This window comes from Coturnix japonica, chromosome 1 (genome assembly GCF_054131305.1).
Source record: "Coturnix japonica strain WE chromosome 1, WE-NBRP24, whole genome shotgun sequence".
NCBI classification, from domain to species: domain Eukaryota; kingdom Metazoa; phylum Chordata; class Aves; order Galliformes; family Phasianidae; genus Coturnix; species Coturnix japonica.
The window spans coordinates 3,091,809-3,114,698 of record NC_140663.1 but is presented as its reverse complement, the minus strand read 5'-3'; the positions used below and the strand labels follow the sequence as shown (position 1 = coordinate 3,114,698).

Sequence of the window (22,890 nt, the reverse complement as noted above, 5' to 3'; positions counted from 1 at the left end):
ACTCTGGATTTTAAGATCAGAAATGTCACCATCTTTCATTAAATCTATGTGTCCCATACAAAAGTTCATTTCAGAAGTTCTCATGGTTTGTGGGGCGCTGTTCTGAAACTAACTTTTTTTGCAGACTCCCACAAGCTTTTAAAATACATCTACCAGAAAGAGGAGGGAAAAAAAGAGAGGTACAACTGAATTAATATTTAAACCAAGTAAGGGATGCAACAGTAGATCTTTAGACATTGATTCAGCCACCTCCCTGGGCAGCCCATTCCAGCACTAGAGCACTCCTTCAGAGAAGGGATTTTTCCTAATATCCAACCTGAGATTTTGGTGCTGTCTATTCCATTTCCCCCTTTAGAGAAAAATCAATGGTGCCTTCATCTGTGTTCATTTTCTGAGGGCTACAAGTAGAACAGAATGTACCAGTCTGTACTGGTAAAGCCCGAATTATTTACATCTGGTTAACATGTGAGTCAATCTGATGATTAGTGTTCTTGCTAAGCAGCTTAGGACAGCACAGCAAGTACAGCAAGTACATACATTTGAGTGAGTGGGATAAATCCAGTAAGGGACAAGAATTTCATGAACATCCAAGGGAATGAAGTATTGAAGAAACTGTTAGTAATTCCTCTCCAGCACAGCTGGAATATTTCATTAAGTCTCCATAACCAGAGCATGGAGCCAATACGAAGATGATGTCCCATTTGTTTCACACACTAGTTTTGCCAAGGGTCTTGAAGAGGTCTCAGAAGAAATGGGATCCTATCAAAACAGCAACCAGCAAGAAGGAATGAAGAACAAAGGCTGCCAGAAATGAAAGATTTGGTTGTGTTTTCTACCATGAAGCGGGACAGATGAAGGACTTCATAAAGTGGGAATAATGCCACTGAAGAAAATGGAGCTATGGTGGAGCAAAATTTCCTCTGGAGAGAAAGCTGTATGCAAGCAGAGACAATCTATTCACTTGATCTGTCCACATTTTCATATATCTGAAAAGACCTTTCTAGAACTATTCAAAATACCTCATAAGCATTATGGGGATTTTCTCCTTACTTCCCAGTATTTATTTGAATTCTTTGATGTGTGTTGCAGAGCCACAGGGCATCTCCTGGGAGACTCCAGTGGAGGGCACGACAAAGAGAGAGTCTCTAATAGAAACAGACCTAGGAGGAAAACAGCTCCTGGAGCAGCAAGAGGACCAAGTGCAACTAAAACTAACCATTGAAGATTTTGTCCTGCACAAGATGTTGGGAAAGGGCAGCTTTGGCAAGGTAAGTATTAGGAGGCTGAGATCTCTTTGCTGTTCCTCTTCATGCAGCTATGCCTATCAGGTTGGCTTAGCCATCTTGGCAGGGGCAGAATCTTTAGATGGGAAAGTGAATATGAATCACCACCCTTCTCCAGAGTTAGCAAGTGCTAACTGCTTTTTTCCCATCTCTGATCTGTGCTGGAACGTAAAGCAGATTTCACAACAAGCCAAGAATTTGTACTTTTGAAACAAGGTCCACCTGTTTTCAGTATATTCATTAATCTTGATGGATGGTCAGTTGTTCCTCCTTCATGCAGATGTCTCCTGGAAGTGGACTCGTGTTATCTCAGTGCATGAAGTAATTTCAGACCACCTCTCCCTTTTGTTTTCACAGCCAGTAGGGAGAATGAGTATAATTATGTATCACGTTGCTTAGATCTCAGTCTTTTCCAAGGTGGAAACTGCCTGGAAGAAAGCCTGTTTTTTGCTAAGGGAGCTAGAGCAGTTGCTGCAACCAAATCTTAAACTGGGGAAATATCTATTGTGTTGACTTTTTGCATACATGAAAGCATTTGGCATGTCTGCATTTCGTATGTGAAGCAGAGCTGAGATGTGTAAGTTAAAACTAAGCCACGAAACTCCAAACTTCACAACCCAGACTAACCTGGTCTCAATATAGATGTCATAGAAGAATTCATAATCAAAGGAAGGGTTTTCCAGAGATCATCTAATACAACTCCTGCACAAAACAGGTCTCACCAGATGGGGCTTGTCAAGTTGAGAAGCCAAGAATCTGCATTTCTCTGCCATGCATTATGTGAGCATGGAGGGGAAGGGCTAGTTTGTGCCTTTCTGCAGCAAACTTCTCCCACAAGTTTCCATGTAGGTATCACTCCAGGTGCTGTCATCTATTTGTTGTAACATTCACTTGTCCACAAAGAGAACAAGATATGCAGATCTCCATGCTTGGAAGACTTCTCCACTTCTGGGTGGACCTGGAGAGACTCTGAGGGCTACAGCCATGAGGAATCTCCCCCTGCATCAAGTCCAACATTGCCTACCTGTGCCTTGAGAGTCACAGCATAAGTCACACTTATATTGTATTCTCTGATTTCCTTGGAAAAGCAATGCCTTGCACAGAACCACGAGTTAAAAGGGTCCCTTCAGCATCAACACTGTTAGCATTACTGGTCATTCACTGCAGAGACAGAAGGAGTCTCTAGGCTCTGTGTAGTGCTAACTACTACTGTCTAACTACTAACTACAGTCTAACTACTACTGGTGGACATCAGTTTATACATACCGGTGCAAGGCATTTGCATTTCACATGCTGACAAAGCAATATTATGTGATTTGTTACTTTAGTCAGAAAACAGGAAATGTGTCTCATGAGCATTTGCATGATGTTGGTTTCTGTTGTCAGAAGTGCTCAGCTCTCATACATGTCCTGTCCATATGAACATGTAGCTCGTGTTCTTGCAATTACCAGTTAACCATCTTTCCTCAGAGTTCAGCCTCATAGAATTATTCTTGATGTGGGGAGCGGATTCAAAGTCTACACAGTCTTCATGACAGAATCAGAACTTAAATAGCAACTTTTAAGGTCTACACTTATGAATTCCTCAGAGCCATTTTCCCATGCAGAATTATCTGCTTAGTGATGCATTTCAGATCATCTTGCTCAGCTTCCATGGCTGTTGTTGCCAGCTCAGAGAGAAGAGCATTGGCTTTTCTGAGCAACCATTTCCATTCTAGGTGTTCCTTGCTGAGCTGAAGAACACTGACCAGTATTTCGCTGTGAAAGCCCTGAAGAAGGATGTGGTTCTTATGGATGATGATGTTGAATGTACAATGGTGGAGAAGAGAGTCCTCTCTTTAGCTTGGGAGCACCCGTTCCTGACTCATGTCTTCTGTACATTTCAAACCAAGGTAAGACAAGGATTTGTCACCTTCCTCCATGGGCTGAGGGCACTTTACAGAGATCGTATGCCAAACCAAAACTCAAATAGCATTGAATATTGAAATCTGTCTGACCCTAAATGGCAATGAAGCCTGTAGCGCTGCCTGGAGTTGTAGTGGTCAAAGTGCAGGACCCAGCACATGATCTTGTTGAACTTCATCTTACTGGCCTCAGTCCAGCTATACAGACTGTCCAGATCCCCCTGTAGGACCTTCATTCCCCCAGGCAGATTGACACTTTCTGCCAGTTTGGTGTCATCTACAAACACACTGAGGGTGCATTCAATACCCTCATCCAGGTCATCAGAAAAGTTAGAGAACAGAACAAGCCCCAGGTCTCACCCCTGTGAAACAGCAATCATGACTGATGACCTAGTTGTAGGGAATGACTGACATATTGATCTCCTCAAGATGGTGCCAGCTGCCTTGGGACGGTGTCTGTTGTGGCATGTAGGAATGCCCTGCCATTCTTCCTTGAACTCTGTAGTTATAAATGATGGCCTCACATTCTTCAGTAAGAACAGGTTTGTTCTATTACGTGGCTCTGGAAGAATGACCAGAAGTTTGGTCTGATTGTTCCACAACATGGAGATAATCTCAAGCACGATCAGCAATTTGTCTGTGGTCGGTCTACCAAGAAGCCAGACAGTGTGAAAGTGGGGTGCTGTTCAGATCTACCTAGATCTCCACATGACAGAAAGCATTCCTATTTGTTTGCTTAACAGTTCTGACCTGAGGCCATCACAGGGTTAACTGCATGGTAAATTCTTGCCATCCCAGATGCCACTTCTTGAGAAATACCCACTCATCACACTCTTGTCTACTGCAGACACTGGCAGGCTTCAGAGCTTTGTGGCAGCAGACTCTTCAGAAGAGTCAACAGATAAATGTCCCAGGACAAGAGGAAGCGTGGGTTGGATCCTGTCTGCAGACATCCTCTGTGCCATTCTAACCCTTTGCCCTCTGGCAAGCTGTTGAATTTTCACTGGTTTCAAGCATGCTTTTTGCCACTTCTCATTTTTATGCTGTTCTGTAGCTTCATAGTTCTTGATATAGGGAAGTGTCTCCAATAATTGCTGCTTGTGCTTCTAGACTGCTTCTTGCTAATCATAATTACACATATAGGGCTGATCTCCAGCAGTTTTCCTCCATGGGCCATACCAGACAACTAGTCTTAGTAAGAAGTAAGTGAAACCCCTTATTTCAGGGCAGAGAACTCAGAGGGGTGCCATCTTTCTTTTCAGTAGTATTTATGTACTATTCCATAGCACTCAGTAGGCCATGAATTTCAAGTAGTAATTAAATCTAAGTCAGGTTTGTAGTCTTAGCTTCATAACTGCAGGCAACTTGGTGGCCATGCTTATATAATGGTCTTTGGAAGCAAATTAATCTGAGAGGCTGTTCACTTTTTGTTTTCCAACTGGGTAGAAGGATGCTATAAGAGTCCCCAGTTCAACTAAATGTCTGCATTAGATGGCCACTCAAATCCGTGAGCAAGCAGAACACGGCTGTTTGTTGTACTGAGTAAGTGTGCACTTCAATATATGCTTAAAGATGAATGATAAGGTGAAGTCAGTGAACTTCCCAGTTAAACCCAGGGTTCTTCCCCTTCCCAGAGCACTAATGTTCTATCTGGCCCATTCAAAAACCCATAAGATTTCTCCTGTACCAGTATGATACACATGGCTGTTGGTCCTCATCATCACCTTGTTGTTTCCTTTTTAATATCCAGCTCTTGGTTTTCTTCTAGAGATACTTACATTGGATTTTATAAATAAAAATCTTCATTCAAGTGTTAAAAGTATAAGTCAGAAGAACTACCTGGACACTGGATGATGGACACTAGACAACATAAGGAGGATATTCATACTTTTGTATAGCTTGGAGATAACTGACTTCACATGTTTAATGAACAGAGAAAATGCCACATCCGTTTTATTTTGTTCATGCATTTATACACAGAAGCTGACATTACTGAAACAGAAGTTTAAACTGGGAGCATAACTCATTGCACAGATACACTCTTTTCAGGAAACAGAGATCTTCCTGCTCTATAGGTGTACTTAGGAGGACATAGGAGACCTGGGATTTGCTTCTTCCTCTTCCATCAGTCTCCCAGGAAGCTTGTCTATCTGTCCTTCCATTATACAGGTGCTGAAACGTTACTTATCCCCTCCTAGTAATCCTTGAGCTCTATTAGTAAAAAACAACGGCACCAGTTGATTATAATGTGGCTTCACAATGTTTGTTAATGCTGTTTATAGAAATTAAAGTAATGAGGCAGAGTACATGCTTAGAGAAGAAGGAGCAGAAATTAAGAACTTGGAAGATAATCTGCTTTCTTCCGAAAACCCTGACATTAATATTTTCCTTCTTATAATTTTAATTTCCTTTTTCTCACCCCTATTATTTGTCTTATCTCATTCTCTAGGAAAATCTCTTTTTTGTGATGGAATATCTCAATGGAGGAGACCTCATGTTCCATATCCAGAGCTGTCATAAATTTGACCTTCCCAGAGCAACGTAAGATGTTATGATTACCTTTTGGCACACGCTAGAAACAAAAGAGGAAGATGAGAGCACTAGGGCTCTTAGCTTTCTAGCTCTACCACTGTCCTTTGATGGTAACCTTGGGCACAGCCCTTGACTTCTCTATGACTTACTTATTCTGCAAAGTGCTCTTAGCTGGCTTTTTAGCATGAAAGCAGAACCACTCTCAGTTCCCACTCTCTCCAAAACGAACACAACAGATACGCAGGTCATCACCCCATCTCAGTGACAGACTTGGACCTAGTCACTTCCTCTCCCAGTCGTCTTTCCCTCCCATAAAAAGCTTTTTAGAGCACATCCACGCAATTCATTTCAGTCAGATGTGAACTTGCTTTGCATTCTTGGTCAACTAGGGTAGCTATTTCTGTCTGAAAGCATTACAGATGGTGCTACACCCTCGTCAGCACTGCATCAGCCTGCAGTCTTGTCCTTCAGTTTACAGATGAGAGGCTTCCTCACATCCTGTGACCCAGCTGTCATATTTGTGTTAACCTCAAGAATAGTCCTTCAGACATTTAAATAGTCCCTCAAACATCGAATAGTCCCTCAGTCCCAGAGCCAAGAGTTGGATAGAAGCTGTGCCACAGGCTGCTTTATTTCCTGAATTAGTCCACTTAACAGAGAGGAGCTCTTTGCCTGAGATCTTACCTCTAAAAGTGTCTGCAAATAGCACTGAGAATGCCTAAAATCTGAAACATCTGAAAGTAAGTAGGAGAATTAGACTAAATGAAAAGTGTTCAGATCCTTCTGTGAAGTAAATAATATTTCAAAAGTCAACATTGAGGAATTAAATTTTATTTATTAATTAGAAAAAAAATATATACTGAAAAACTTTATTTAAATCTGTGTTCACTTTACTGGTTTCCTTATTTTTTACAAAACTATTTGAATGTTCATAACTAAGCCCTGAGGTCAGTGCAATGAAAATGACAGAGCAAAACTTTACAACAACACGGAGAGAATGTGAGATGGTGGTTACATTCCTCCTTTCTGGGCAGAGCGCCTTCATTCTGCAGTTTTGGCAGAAACTTGTTCAGAACAAAGATCTAAAACTCAGAAAGTCTCCACAGAAAGACCACCAGGCTGCTACCTATTTCACATCTTGGGTAAAACTTTGGAAACAAGTCATTAATCCAGGCAATAAAGAGATCTGCTTGACAAGCTGAGGAATCTCTGTGTTGTTCCCAAACTGAGATGTCCTCCAACCTGGCATACTTAAGGAGACATGCATATGGACAGTTACACCCCAGAAGTTTACAGGTAGCCATGTATTGTGGTTACCAAAGCCCTGAAGATGACTACACATCAAATCCTTGCCACTTCCCAAAGTAGTTTCGGTGGAAGATGGACTGCTTGCTATGTGGAATGCTTTTGGGAATCTCACATTGTCAGTCCTGTAATATCCAGCCTTCTGGAGACACTCCAGGCCTTCAAGGCTCACTGACATTTTGGCTCCTATGAAGGCAAACTTCCATCTTTTGGGGGTCTAGCTGAAAACAGCTTTGGGGAAACACGTATTCTGACTTGTTCTTTCTATCATGCAGGTTTTATGCTGCTGAAATCATAAGTGGGCTGCAGTTTCTCCATTCTAAAGGCATAATATACAGGTAATTTTACTCCTTACTGCCTGATATGTTAAACTTCTGTGCTTTCCCTGGATGTACTGATTGTAACAGAGAGACTTTCTTGGAGATATTTGCTGGCATTACACTTCTATGTAGATTTCCTTCAAAAATGACTGGCTGTTTTCTTTTGAAGAGGTTAGTTCATAAAAGGCAGATTGAAGCCCTTCCTCAGAATTCAGTCCTTTTCCAATTAATATTGAAGCAGGCTAATTGAGTCATTTACAGCAAGTCATTCATATAGCACTCAGCATAAGCCTCAGTTTAAGTTTTCCGTGTATTGAGATGGATAAGTTCAACCAAACCATGAGAAATTTGGAATATCTACTGTGCTGCTTGTTTGCTTCCTTAAGAGCTTGGATGTAATGCATAGGTGTTTTGATCTGACACACAAGGGTTGTACTTGGTACCTATAAAAAAAGATGGGGGCAAGATGGAAGCAAGAGGAACTGCAAAAATCAGGAAATGGTTGAAAGGAGAAATTGAATTTCTGGGGGGCTCTCATCTAACTTGTCTTCTTGGAAAAACTTTGTTATTACACTGAAGGCTTTTGTAAAAGTAGGAAGTAAATAGCTTGTGACAAGCAAATGAGAAAGATCACTGAATCAGTGGTGTTTCCTGAAGCCAAAATGAGCTTATTTCAATGTTTGTCACATAGTGTGAGCATTAGGAAGATGTAAAAGTGAATGGCTTATTTACAATTCACTCCCATTAAAATCAAACCTTCATTCATATAAAATCTTATTATTCATTATTAGTAATCACTGTGATAGCTGTGTATTGACTGATGATGGCGGTTGCACAAGCATGAGATCCGTTTCAATAGCATCAAGCCAGGATGATTCCTTGAGTCTCAGTGGTTCCCATACACCATGTTGGAAAGTGTGGGCAAAATGTTGGTTAGACATTAGGTAACATGTTGGTGTGAATAAGAAGCTCAGGAATCAGTGTGGCTTTGCTTTGGGAATCAGGCTTTGATAGAAAAGATTTGACCAGTCCTGCTTCTTTTTCCTTTTTTCACTGGAGACAATGAAAAGAAGGTCTGCTGAGAACTCGCAGCCATCAGTATCTCAGTCAGAGCTAACTAAGCACTTAGGAAAATGGATAGAAATCATTTCTGAAACTACACAACTTGTGATGTAGTAAAAATAATGAATCCAGCTGTTCTGTGTCCTGCACCCATGTCTGGAAATGTTGGCTTATATTTTAATGAATGAGCAGAGGCATTTTTGGCAGAAACTCCAATCTCTGAAGCCAGTGAGTTTGAGACTCATCAAAATTGCAAAAGCAAATTGTAGGTGATGGACTTTTTGTTTTACTTCAGACTACTAGATGAATAAAAGCAGTGCTGGCAGGCAGAGATTGATCTCAATGGTGTAACTAAAATAAGTCACTCCAGCTGGAAGTTGTGACAACATGAATGTCTGCCACTGAAAGCAAATGTCTTGGTTGTCTCCGTATTTCTTTTTGATTGATGACTCCTACTATTTCTTTGTCTGTTTTCTAGCAACAGCAAATAATTGCCCCATGACAACAGTTCAGTGTGTAGGCACTGCAAAGGAGTTTTGTAGGAGAATGAAGAGCCATCTTTCCTGCATTTGTAGATAACCATCTCAGTAACACAGTGCATTAGAAGTGACCTTCTTTGAGAGAGTCAACTAGTCAGTGTCATTTCTGATAAAAATAAAAATAAATTGAAAAACAGTGCATGGGTTAAGTCATTGCCAGCAAACAGGTCTGTGCTTGGACAGGGGAAACGAGGAAGAAGGATATTGAAGTTCAAGGGACAAGCAGGTCCTCTTTCAGTATGTAGGCACTACACAGAGGAAGATAACAAATTGAAGGGTGTACACTGCTAAAACTGCATGGCTCTATAACAGTTTAAAAATATGTGTTCCCTTCTCCTCCTCCATAGAGACCTGAAGCTAGACAACGTCCTCTTGGACAGTGAAGGGCACATCAAAATTGCCGACTTTGGGATGTGTAAGGAGAACATGTTTGGAGATGCAAAGACAAGTACTTTCTGTGGGACTCCTGACTATATTGCTCCTGAGGTAGGTGTGGTGCTAAGAGATCTTGAAATCCACCGTGGGACAGAGAATGCATCTTGAGACATGACTATTGGTCAGTGGTGATGAAGGCTGCAAAATGCTATAGCCTACATTTGAACAGTCCCGGGCTAAAAACTGTATTTCAGTTTAACTCTACAAGCTGCATCTAGGTGAAGGAGACCCTAAAACCAGCGATGATGTGGCTGTGTCCAGTCCTGAATGCTAACAAGGGCAGGGTAGAGCTCATAGGTTTTGTTAATGCTGATTAGCCTGATGTCACTGCTGGGAGATTTTGACTGATTAGGTGGCAAAATGAGGCCAAAGAAGACATTTTTCATCTCAGAGAAGAATCTAAGACTCATCCATGTGTCATGTCCAACATCACTCTGAAATCCATTTATTACCCTTTCAGAATCCCATTTTGTTATTTTAGTGTTTTCACGATGGATATCGGTGCTTTCCAAATTGCTCTTAAAGCTTTTTGTTGTTTTTTTCTTTCCCTCTACTATAATTCATTGATCATTTACTCTCTACCAAGACCTCAGTTCTGATCTAAATTGCTCCACTGCAGACACAAGGACAAGTCTCTTCAATAACTGGATTTCTGTTGCCTGAGAACAGGTGTAAGTGTGCTCTGCCATCAAAATGAAATTGTCGTTTATTTCATTTCAATATGCTTTCATTTTAAAAAAGAAAGTACATTTTTTTGATCCTAAAGGAGAGCCAAATGATAATCCATTACCTATGATCTTACTTCATGAAAGAGAGAGTCAGAAATAGCTCATAGGTTTTATTTCTACGCTATCATTTATTTTAGGGATCCAACATGTGCATATAAAACATTTTACTGGCAAATTGAAAGCACTGCTAGAGCTTATGGATCAATTCTCCTGCCAGAGGTTCATAGAATCATAGAATCTTGAAGGTCATCTAGTCCACCTCCCCTGCAATGAACAGGGACATGGTCAGCTAGATCAGGTTGTGAAGGGCCTGATCCAGCCTTCCTTTGAAAGTCTCCACATCTCTGGGCAACCTGTTCCAGGGCCTCACCAACATCATTGTAAATTATTTTTTCCTTATATCCAACGTAAATCTACCCTCCTTAATCTTGAGGCCATTTCCCCTTGTCCTGTCACAACAGACCTTCCTAAAGAGGCTGTCCCCTTCTTTCCTGTAGCTCCCTTTTAGATACTGAAAGGCCACTATCAGGTCACCTCACAGCCTTCTCTTCTACAGGCAGAATAGCCCCAACTCTCTCAGCTTGTTCCCATAGGAAAGGAATTCCATCACTTGCATCATTTTGGTGTTCCTCCTCTGGATGCACTCCAACAGGTCCATGTCTCTCCTGTATTGAGGACTCCGCATTTAGAAATCATAATCATCTTTATAAGATTTTTAGACGTTTCATTAGATATATGTAATGTAATTACCTATATATCATAGAGTCATAGAAAGGTTTGGGTTTGAAGTGGCCTTTAAGATCATCTAGTTCCAACCCCCTACTATAGGCAAGGACACCTCCCACCAGACTAGGTTGCTCAAAGCCCTATCCAGCCTGGCTTTGAATATGAGCATGTTGTCTAGACTTCTTGATAACTTCTGTGATTAGGAGCTTCTTGAACCACAGCACCTGTACCAGTGACAGGTTCATGCTTCAGGTAGGAAAAATACCTCTGCTGTCACCTTCAGAGCAAAGCAGCTATTGAAGGACGAGAGCCTGGCCACATCTCTGAAGCTGAAATATTTGTCTCCTGTCTTTGGGCAGATATTGCTGGGGCAGAAATACAACAGCTCCGTTGACTGGTGGTCATTTGGTGTCCTCCTGTATGAGATGCTTATTGGCCAATCTCCTTTCCATGGCCAAGATGAAGAGGAGCTTTTCCAGTCTATCCGTATGGATAACCCATTCTACCCTCGCTGGCTTGACAAGGATGCAAAGGACATTTTGGTAAAGGTAAGAATTACCATAGATCAGATGAAAGTATTTTTGCCCCATGTTGTCTAGATTTTTGTCCCTTTTCTCCTACACAGTAATGTGTAGCGTCCACTATGGTTGAAGCACTCTTCTGCCTCCCTCTAATGGCCATTCTCTTAGCCTTTTTGGTTCCCTACCATCAATGCACATTATTATTCACTGCCTTATTCTCAGTATTATGCCAGGTAGCACTGTAACCTTTCTGGCTTGGGATGGAAATTCTTCTTGTGTTAGTTACAAGATAAAAGCTTAGAAACATCATAATTGACTTTAACAAGTTACTTTCCCTCAGTCAGGTTTTGGGCTGACTATGAACATGTTTTAAGCTAAGGCATCATACCTCATGACTCAGCATGGTAAGAAAGCATGTATAAAGGGCTATATGATTCAGCTAATGTAAGTAAACTTGTTCATCACTAACTTTTGGTCACATTTGACCCACAGTCCATACCTTTTCTTTTGTACTTACAAAGCGACAGGGCAATATACAGCATTCCACTGCAAGATAATGGAGAATAAGAGATTGTTTTAGCTTCTGTTCTGTGAGCAGTGGGACTCACTATAAAGAATATAATATATATAATTAATGCATTCAAAAAGCACTTGCTTCAGGAAGGCACAGATATTCTGCACCTAAATTGATTCTTTTTTCTTCATTGGAAATGAGGAGTCAAATAAAGACACTCAAATGATCCAAAGATATGGGAGGTGAATGCAACCCCACATAACTCAGACCAATATTTACACAGATTGTGCTTATATTTCAGCTGTAAGTATTTGCCTGATATAAAGAAATAGCCTAGACACAAGCTTTCAAGTGTGATATAGAGATTTCACCTATATAATTGTGTGCTTGCACTCTCAGACACATATGTTATCATCAGCATAGCAAATTCATCTTCTTTCTCTTACAAAGATAAAATGTGGTTAGGTCTTGGCCATCACTTTTTGGCATGTTAGACTAGGATTCAAACTGGTTATCCAACCAGAAACTGAATAAGGTAGAAGAGTCTTCACGCTCTCACCAATGTTGCTTGAGTTTGAAGTGTGAGATCCTATCTGATAGGATCCCAGTGAGTACTCTGTTATTAATAAATAATAAATAGTAAAAGACATTTGTTTTTCCTCAAAATTTTAGCTTTTTGTGAGAGAACCTGAGAGAAGACTAGGAGCAAGAGGGAATATCCGCCAGCATGCCTTTTTCAGGGAAATAAACTGGGAAGCTTTAGAAGAAAGAAGGATGGAGCCTCCTTTCAAACCAAGAGTGGTAAGGCTACATCTTCTTTCATTTCCCCGCATCTCATGCCATTCTCTCCTAAATCATTCTTCCCCCAAATATTTATACCTCCAAGAACAAGCAAGCAATAAACCAAAGCCAGAACCAACAGTTATGTTTTTATCTACTTCATTTAAGGATGAAAAGTTTTCAGACATGGGTCTTGGACATCAGATATCTCAAATTTTGTTTAGATTCATGGAGTCAGCACTGTGAAGGTGAATGTGTTTTGACTTCATATTTAAACTAGCAGCTGAAGGCACCGAGGCAAAGGCTGTCTGTTGTGCACATTAGATATGTATATAAGGTAGATGGCTGAAACCACCTACCATTTTTATCTGCATAGCCTCACTCATTGTACAGTCATTAGAGAATTACAAGCTATATCCAAGTACTGGCTAGGCTGCCTACCTTTGTCATTGGTACTACTCCTTTCCAATGGCTAAAAGAAGCCCAGACCTGACATGTGCACACCCGGGGAACAATAAAGTGAGGAACTTATCCCTGTTCCAGTTAGCACAGGACAGGTCTGAATGCCACTTAGAATGCCTTTCCTTATCCACATAAGTACAGCCCATTCTGTGGGACTTATCTGTTATTTCAGTGCAGAGGATAAAGAAGGAAAATCAGTTTCAGTAACCAGGTGGTCAGTTAAGTTAGAATAGAATCAGTACTATTAATAACAATAAAATAATTTACTTTGATATGTGCATCAGAATTCTATTTTTCCGTCTTTCACAAGCATTTTTTAATCAGCAGGTCCAGTTTGCTGTTGTATAGTGTTGTAACATCCCTGCATAGCAGAATACATGGATCACAGGCTCAGTGTTCCTTATGTAAAATGTATTCCCATTAGTACTGCAATAGGACAGTAATAAGAAAGTGATTAGCACTGATTGCAAGATATTAAAAGTTCAGATGGCACTTCAATGCAGCCTTGCAAGTTCCTGTGCATTATTTGGGGTCTAATAGTTAACTACAGAGGAAGAAGGCAGAGACAAACAGACTGTAGGTTCCTTGGTGAAACTGAGTCTACAGGAATCATCCTGATAGGACCAGTAGCATTACAATGAATGTGAGAGTATTAGTGATTTGACAGTGTTTTATTTTTTCTTTTCTTGAAGAAATCTCCAAGTGACTGCAGCAACTTCGACAAGGAATTTCTAAGTGAAAAGCCTAGACTGTCTTGTGCTGACAGGGCACTGATTAACAGCATGGACCAAAATATGTTCCGCAACTTTTCTTTTGTGAACCCTAAAATGGAGAATATATTTTCCTGAGATCTACCTTACTGATGGAATTCCCCATATGATTTGAGTAACATTTTGTCATCTGAAGACTGTGCATGGTTATTTTAATCAAGAACCCACCAGAAAAAACACATCAGTGAAACTTTGTGCCATGCCTGAAGGCTTTCAGCTTGTTCCAGCCTGGAGCAGATGCCAGCCATACTTGACTAATGATGAAGTCTCATCATGGTACCTCTTGGCCTCTTTATTTTCCCAATATTCTTGAAGTTTCAAACATTTGACAAGGAGAAGGTGCCAAAATGTTTTCCTCTGTACTTGTACACAGAATCAATGGGTTTCTCCATAAGAAGCATCAAGTACTGCTGATGTTTTCAGTGCCTATTTCTGCAATTCTTACCTGGACACGGAAAAATGAGAGTTGAGCTCAGGTCCTGAGGGCATCTGGGAAGACTTCAGGTTGGGCACCTTTTCAGTTTCCATTTGAACACGTGCAGAATTGTGCCTATGTGCACAGGAGTGCTGAAGAAGACAATTATATCGCCTCATCCCTAAATAAGTATCTTCGCAGGTATTAGGATTCCTTTTTATGCCACGAGGTCCACTGGGATAAAGCAATTTTGTTGGTGCGCTTTTCAGCATTAATATATCTCAGCCAATGTCTCAAACATAAAAGAAGAGCATTGCAATTGCAAGTATCAATATGAGTATAGAAACCCAGTGGCTTTACTCTCAGTACTTGAACAGAAAAGATGGGAGGTAGCAGTCCAGAAGAAAACATGGATAATCCCTGTTCTAAAGCTTTAATTGGCTGCAAACATACCAGACTCATTGCAAAGTCTGGACTGGATATTCTGGAGTTTTTTTCTGAAACTGAATCAGATATATGGAAGAGTTTTCCTCAAACCGTTCTTTAAACGTCATAAAATCAATCTTCCGATGTTTGCTGTATTTCACTGGCATGTTAGTAAACAGTCCTTATAAAGGCTGACATACTTCCTATTGCTCTAAATGGTGCCCCGACACTTTCTGTTGCAGACAGAAACATCACAGTGTGGGATTGCACTCTAGTTGAGAGTGACCCTCTCTCCTTTTATCCTCTAGTAGGCTGTGAAATGTAGAGAGGCAATAATAATCTCATCCCTTCCCCATTCATGACAGGATTGTTTTAAATAAAGTTGTGCTGTTTTCAGAAGTGTGCGAAGCTCATAATCTGCCAACTACAGATTTTTACACCAGTAAGTACTGCATCAAAATTAAGCCAAATTCTAAAGAGAGGATTCTTTAAGTCACCCCAGCTGGCATTTGGCTCTAACTGGCACGTGTTAATTTGGAGCTTTGTTGCATGAAGAGAAGTTTTAGAAGGTGAATCATCTCAAAATCAGAGGTGGTAGTGCCTTATTGGCTCCACTGGAACAGACTGTTAACCTGGAGCTCTCAACAGGACGAATGCAGCCTTGCAGACTGTGCAGCCACTGCTGGGATATTGCTGACAGTGACTGCAGGCACTGAATCCTGCAAGGCTGGTAGTAAAGGTGCCTAACAAAGCAGATTTCAGCCCTATGACTTCTTGTGAAATTCTTGTTTGTGCTGTATAAAGTACGGGGGGGATCCATGCTTGCGGTTTGTGCAGTTGGTTTTCATGTTTAATTTGAACGGTTAAAGTGGATTTCTGAAATGCCAGGGCTGTTTGTACAGTTTAATAAAACGTTGTATACTGATGAAAAATGGGTGTGAATGTGATTAAATGTTGGGGGGGAAAAAATGTCTCTATGCTTTCTGAGGGATATTCAGACCGTAAATACACGGAATCATAAGGCATTCGGGCAATTGTAACTCTTGTGTGACTGCACAAGCAATTCAAAAGCCAAATGCAACCTTCGTTTTCTGCTGATGCCACGAAATACACAGCATGGTCAATTTGTCCCTGGATGCGAATGTGTTTATTTCTACTGAAGAGCTCGTAGCAATCATCAGTAACGGGTGAGCACCTAAAGCAGGATTTCATGCTGTGCGGAAGAATCCAAGAAATAAAATGTTCCTTTTTGCCTTCAGGGGGTGAGACAGCACCCAGGATCTATAGGGTTGCAGAGTTGGATGTGAGGAGATGGTCAGTGTTTGAGGGCGATGTTGGCCATCTTCAGGTTTGGTATTAGGATAACATTAATCTCTGGAAGAATGGTGGTGAGCCATTGGCACAGGTAGCCCAAGGAGGTGGTGGAGTCATCGTTCCTGGAGGTGTTCAAGATAAGGGTAGATGTGACACTGAGGGGCATGGTTTAAGGGCATGATGAGGATGAGTTGATGGTTGAACTAGATGATCTTAGAGGCCCTTTTCCAACCTTCTATTCTATGATTCCATGGTCTTAAACGCCTCAGTGGGGACTGATCTTGGAGTGACTGAAAGTCCACATGCTATGGAAGGAGTCTAGACAGCCTGACTCAGCCCAGATACTGAATTTCTGTGCATTTAAAGACAGTTGAGCAACACGCCATTTTAAATGTGTCATAGAGATGTTTTCTTGCAAGGGTACAGTGGTTAACACTTGGCAGTAATGCAAGGAGAGCCCAAGTACACAGCCTGAGAAAGGAAGGTGCTGAATCACCTCTTGTGGTTGAGTAACTGAAGAGCAGAAGGGTTTAACACCTCTCTGACCAGAGACAGGGTTTTCCACGCCCCAGCTGTAGTCCTTGTGTAGCAAAAGCAGCCAAACATGAGAGTGACTTCTGAGGAAGTGCATGTTTGGTTAACTGCTAGAGCAGATGCGGAGGTAAGCTTACTGCAGGGCTTTTGGTGCAAACCACAAGAAAGAAGTGGCTGCTTCTCTCTGCAGAGCATCTTTGGTTTAAAAAACAAGCCCACTGAGGATGGGGGGAGGGAGGCAAGAGGGCTGGGTATGTGCCACCACACCTGCTGCATTTCTCACCAGGCACACAGCCTGAAAACCCGTCCAGCTGTGTCTGTGGTATGCTAGGAGAGATGTGGCAAGCAGCAAGTGTGTTCTTGTGGTGAGAGAGATAGGAGCTGGCATGGGCTGAAAGCCAAACACCCACACGGAAATGAACAGGAGCCCTAGCAGTCACAGAAATGTTCTTTTGCTTTAGCTTAGTATGATACCTCCATAAACTATCTCCCCTCCCCTCCCCTCTGTTTCCATCCTCTCCTCTCCTTCCCTTTTTCCTTTTTTTTTTTTTCCTTTGTTTTTTTTCTACTTTCTTCTCCAAATAATATAATTGACATGGCAGAGCTTTCCAGGTCTTGCTATGTTTGATTATTCATTTGCTAAAAGTCCAGTACTGTTCCAGAACCCTGTGGGGTCGCAGCACTGATGGAGGAGCTTAGTGCCTGTAAATATCAGAGTCCAACCTCCAGATCTACTTGCTTCAACTACAGCTTCAGAAGCTGCTTCATTGGATATATACACAAACTCCTGCAGGTGGCATTCATTAAACTACACCTCAGGCTAATAAATAGATGGGGAGTCGATGGGAGTCAAACCAATTGAGTTACCAAGCTCATTTGCAGCTTCTATGTAGGGTTTCCTGACTCATTGGGAAGACTGAGCTCCATTCTGCATCCTACCAAGCCTTTCAGTGCTCATGCCAAGGTGAAAGGCAGCTTTGCCTAGTGGATCTAGAAGTCTCTGTGTCATTACAGCTCCAGAAAGTGTGTACTTCAGGAAGGTATACTATTCCCTTTACAGCTGTATGTTATAAACTTAAAAACCAAGAGATCACTGCTGCAATCTGAATTGATCTCTCCCTCCAAGAGGTGTCAAATCAGCTAATGAGATCATGATATGTGCCCAAATTGTGCCTTGCAGTGTCATGAAGCTGCTGTAGTTCTCATTGAAGATCACAGGAAGTTTTTATACCTTTCCTGCTTACAAAAAAGTTTTAGCTTTGTGGTATCACAGCAACCAAGTCAGGGCATGTAAAGCTGGTGAAACAAGGAACTAATGTACTTCTGGCTCTTCTGTACCTGGAACTGGTTGCAAGCCAGTGGTCTTACACAGCTCAGCCACTGTGACTGAGTGTGCTGGAGTCTTGCTTACTGTTGGTAACAGCTATGGTGGAGTCCTTTATCATCTGTATCAACTAAATATTTACATATATACAAAGATATAAACTAATAGGAAAATGAAAAGGAAAGGGGAAAGAAAAAGTGATAGCTTTGTGTTGTGGAGGATACAGGATGGTATAACTTCATGCAACACTTCCCTTCATTCGTTGTTTTCAACTACAACTGCACTGCTTTTATTTCTACTTTTCAAAGCCATTAGTATCTTCCCAAAGCTGTTTTTGTAGATGAAGCACAGGATTTCTGGAGGTTTCAGGTATGAGACTAAAACAGAGGAAAATCTCTAATGTGTCCTCCTGGATCCAGCCATGTCTACTCTTACATTCCCTTCAGAAATGAATATTTCTGACATGAGTCTGGGTTCAGATCTCAATATAAACACGTGAATTCATCTCTCTATAGCACAGAAATGCAGTTCACCTTTAATTATGAACCTTCACTGAGACCCTCAGGTATCCTGAAGGACTTCCCTTCATCCCTCTAGTGAACAGGAGTGTCTTTTATTACCTGGGATGCATCCCCAAGCCCAAAGCATCTCTGAGAGCAGTTGGATGCCTCTATGTAAGAATGAGTGTTGTGGAAAGTGGACTAGATCTGCACCCATTCAGTGACTGCTCATGGGACATTTGCCAGCACCAAAGTACTGAAACAGACTGACCTAAAGACTGGAAATGTCATCATGCTTTGTCCCTGTCAAGGAAGAACTTGCATCAAAAATGAGTCATAAGTGCACTGCGGTTGTTAGAGAAACTTCAGAAAGGAAATTCTCAATCATCGTGGCTCTCAGTCACCCTCATTAAGGGGAACCAGAGGACACAATATCCCCATTCCCATTGAGGAGCCTCTCTTATTCTCATCCACTTCCAAGAAGATCTTGTAGAAACTCATTGCAAACTCTTAACACCTCTTGAGATCTTCTCAAGAGGCCAACAAGGCCTAGCTGATCGATGACTGTGTTTAGGCTGGAGCAAAACTGTACAATAACAACATGCAACACAGCTTTGCACTGTAACATGACTCAGGGCAAAGATGATCTTGTGGTTAAGGTGCTATTGAGTATCTTTAGACCTAGATTTGTTTCACAGTTCTGCTATATATACGTCCTTTGACCTGATGCAATATGTCTTTCAAAGCTTTAACTTTTCTGCCTCTGAATGGAAGTAGTTTATACTCTGTTGCTCTGAATTGTTCTGTTGACTTGGAATGGGGCTCAGACTCAACTACAGCAAAATTACCTAAGAGCCTGTTACCTTTTAAAGTTTATTAAAATGTATTTAATTGCATCCAAGTTAATCATCTAGGCTTCCTCTATTGTCAAAGTAAAGAGTCTTAGAGTGTAATTCATCCCATTCTAAGACAGACACCTTGAGTGGTCCACTGAACTTTCTCTTCTAGAAAGGGGAGTGAGTCCTACTCACTCTGTGTTTGTCTGTCACCTTGTGCATCACCTTGTGGTTCAGTATAGCCTCAGTCTCTGATAGATACAGCATTGCCATAGTACAGAACTGCCCCAGATGAGTGTGAATGGTACTTCTCCCAAGACTGGTGCTGAATGAATGTGTTGTGAGTAACATGGAATACTGAGGTCTTTGTTGTGATGCTCTTGTTTGATAACTACATCTAGGAATAAACAAGGAGCTGGTTCATCTCACGATCTACTTTCCTATTTTAAACTTCATCTGTTTGACCATAAGGCTGTTATGGACTGTGTTGAAAGCTTTGAAGTCAAGACATCAAGTGCTCTCCTCTTCAAGGTCATCTAGTTCCATCCCCTCTACCCTGTCTAGCACAGGGGCGCTAGAACTAGGCAATCATTAAGGTCCCTTACAACTTAAGCCATTCTGTGATTCTGTGATTCACTGAGCTGACCATTTCTTCATGCCTGTGCAAACCATATTAAGTTTAACAAGCCCAAGTTCAAGGCCCTGTACATGGGTCAGGGAAGTTCCAAGCACAAACGAAGCCTGGATAGGGCGTGGATTGAGAGCAACCTTGAGGAGAAGGACTTGGGGGTGTTCATTGATGAGAAAATCAATCAATATGTGCTTGAAACCCAGTAAGTTATTGTTTGTATCCTGTACAGTATCAAAAGCAGTGTAATCAGCAGGGTGAGGGAAGCGGTTGTCCCCTTCTGCCCTCATGAGACCCCACCTGCAATGCTGCATTTAGCTCTAAGCCCCCAATACAAGAAGGGAATGAATCTGTTAGAGTGGATCCAGATAGGATGACCAGAGGGATGGAGCACCTCTCTTCCTGAGACAGGTTGAGAGAGCTGGAGTTGTTCAGCCTGAAGAAAAGTAAGCTCCAGGAAGACCTCATTGCAGCCTTCTAGTTCCTAATGGGACCTTACAGGGAAGCTGTACATTTTATCAGGGAATCTAACTCTACATTTCTTAATGAGTAAGGGCTTTAAATTAAATGATGGTAAGTTTAGATTAGATTTAAGAAAGAATTCATTACTATGAGGGTGGTGAGACACTGGAACAGATTGCCCGGAGAAGCTGTGGAATCCCCATCCCTAGAGGAGCTCCAGGCCAGGTTGGATGGGACTCTGGGCAACTTGAGTGCCTATGGTGGGTGGGGGGGGAGGGAAGGGTGAAATCTTTAAGGTCCTTTCCAATTCAAGCCATTCTATGATTCTATGTGAAAGTCCTGCCAATAAATGGCAATTGGAGAGGTGAACCGTGATCGTAACAATCACCTATAAGAAAACATGTTGTTTAGTGGAGAGAAAATAAAAATTAAGCATTGCATCCAATTTATGATGTGGCCCTTTATTTTAAAGGAAGCTAAACAGAAAATATTCAGACATCAAAGAAAGAATCTCAGCTTTCACTTCAATATTCTTTTTTTATTATAGCTGTTAGCCTCCCAGTAGCAAAGGAAATGAGTTCTCTGGTAATCATTTCCATTTAATTTTCAGCTCCTTTCTGTTGATAGCATTGTGTATAACCTTTTTTTATAACAGCTACTTTAAATTGCGTACTTTGATATTCCATTCATCTGGTAAGAAAAGAAAAATAAGTTCTAAAAAAACATTTTATCTCTGCTGTACATGAGCTCAGCAGGGTAATGTGATATCTCAGAGAGTATATTTATTTTAAATCACTGGTATTTTCCACTAGGGTGAAATTCTCAAGATTGCCTCCTTCCTTCATCCCCAAAATGTCACAGGGCCAAAGTACTGGAGAAATAGGGACAAAATAGCAACGCTCTTTCAAAAGAAACAATAACACGTCCAGCAAATCAAGCCAATTCTGGTCATAGTAGGCATAATAAGAGTAAAAAACGAACAAAATGGGGAAAATGGAATATACTGTTATCATAAGGATAATAAATCCCATACCTCAGTGGCATTTGTGAGATAGTGAGGTGGGAGTCAGCAGTGACATAAAGTGACTTTTCTTGAAAAAGATGATGTCAAAACTTAATAATGCATATTAGTTCTCCTGGAGGTCCAGTGACACTGGAATTCAGACGGGAAAGTGGGCATTAGCTGTTTCTTTGGGCTGACCTGTCTCCACATCAAATCATACACTGGCTTGTCTTGCTTTTGGAAAAGAAAGGAACAAATAGAAAACATCTACAAAAGGCAAGAGCAGATCTGACTGAAAATCAGCCACATCTGATCCAAAAACAAGGCCAGGGCCTGCTATTACAAGCTGTTAAATTCATTTTTAAGCAGATACCCATATAATTCATACCCTAAACTTCATGAATGGTTTTGAGTAGGTGCCCAGTGTCTATCACAAGATCAGGTGAGCTGCGGCCTATTTAAGAATCTAAAGTGAGATGAATCTCCTTCCAGGTGAAATCAAGTCTGGCTGTATTAATTAAATCATAAGCTAATTGAGTCAGCAGAGTGGTAGCATGGACTTTATAATCCCTGTGGCTCAACTAAGCCTTCCACCACAGTGCTAAGTATCTGTTGGCCAAATAGCAACCACCAACAATGCCATCTGGTCAATTTATTCTTCAATATCCATACTATCTTTTGCTCTGTTTCTGGTGATAACTCCAACGGGCTGAAGTTATCACCTCATTCCTTCAATCCCTTGGCCAGCAGTATTGGAATGAGGTGAAATCAACCCATCTTGAGGTGGCCTTATCCAAAACCTAGTATCACTTAGCCTCTATCATTTCAGGTAACCTCTGAGGCCCTGAAAATGGCAGATAGAAATGTATTGGGAACTCTGAATGCCTGTACACCTTTAAACCTGGAGCTTTCATTCATGCCAATCTATTTCAGCTTCTTCTTCTCTAATTCACTCATTGAGTTTAAATTATTCCTTCCTTTTTACTCAGCGGAGAAGTGAAATTTGCTGATGTCAGGATCTCTGAACAGATGGGAGAGCAGTATTGATTATGCAGTTGAGGGTAGGACATAAATAGCTTGTTAAAAGTAAATAAAAATGGCTTAAATGCTGTGTACAAACCATTATAAAACCTACTGAAGCAAATCAAATAATCCTTCCAGAAATCTATCTGAGTTTTTAACAAGGTGATGAAATTCAAGAGTCTTTTTCACTTACTGATGTTAGTGCTGATATAAGAGCTGATTGAATTAACAGTCTGGAACTGCTCGAGATGAGCACATCTCCACCAAATGAGATGTTTGCAGCTGATGTGTGAAAGGGAAAAGGGAATTAATGAGGGAGAGAGCTGTGGGAGGACAGGGGCTTCAGAGTATGAGCCCATTCTGTTCAGAGCAGAGGGGGAAATCTATTTTTTGTTCAGAGTTCAGAGTCTGAGCCTGGGCACACCATGCTATGCATGACACTCAGATTGGTGTCTAAGGCCAATTAGTGTCAAAGGTCATTACACCGTAGGGTAAAACCACATATGAAATGTGTCCTATTTGATTTGGGTTCAGCTTTATTATG

The 22,890-nt window shown here is 41.2% G+C and overlaps 1 protein-coding gene across 3 annotated transcripts in view; it reads left to right on the top strand.

The window, feature by feature from the left end:
- Positions 1-15,654, top strand: part of PRKCQ (protein kinase C theta) — a 44,802-nt gene extending 29,148 nt beyond the window's left edge. For 2 of the 3 annotated variants that reach the window (XM_032441329.2, XM_015865623.3), the window contains exons 13-20: positions 1,090-1,268; positions 3,002-3,175; positions 5,637-5,728; positions 7,300-7,362; positions 9,293-9,431; positions 11,194-11,382; positions 12,542-12,670; positions 13,804-15,654. In XM_032441329.2, coding sequence (XP_032297220.2) covers positions 1,090-1,268; positions 3,002-3,175; positions 5,637-5,728; positions 7,300-7,362; positions 9,293-9,431; positions 11,194-11,382; positions 12,542-12,670; positions 13,804-13,959 — 1,121 coding nt within the window. In that variant the 3' untranslated portion in view covers positions 13,960-15,654. Of the gene's footprint in view, positions 1-1,089; positions 1,269-3,001; positions 3,176-5,636; positions 5,729-7,299; positions 7,363-9,292; positions 9,432-11,193; positions 11,383-12,541; positions 12,671-13,803 lie in introns of those variants that run through there. The other variant, XR_014946987.1, reaches the window with a different exon arrangement.
- Positions 15,655-22,890: the final 7,236 nt, after the last annotated feature.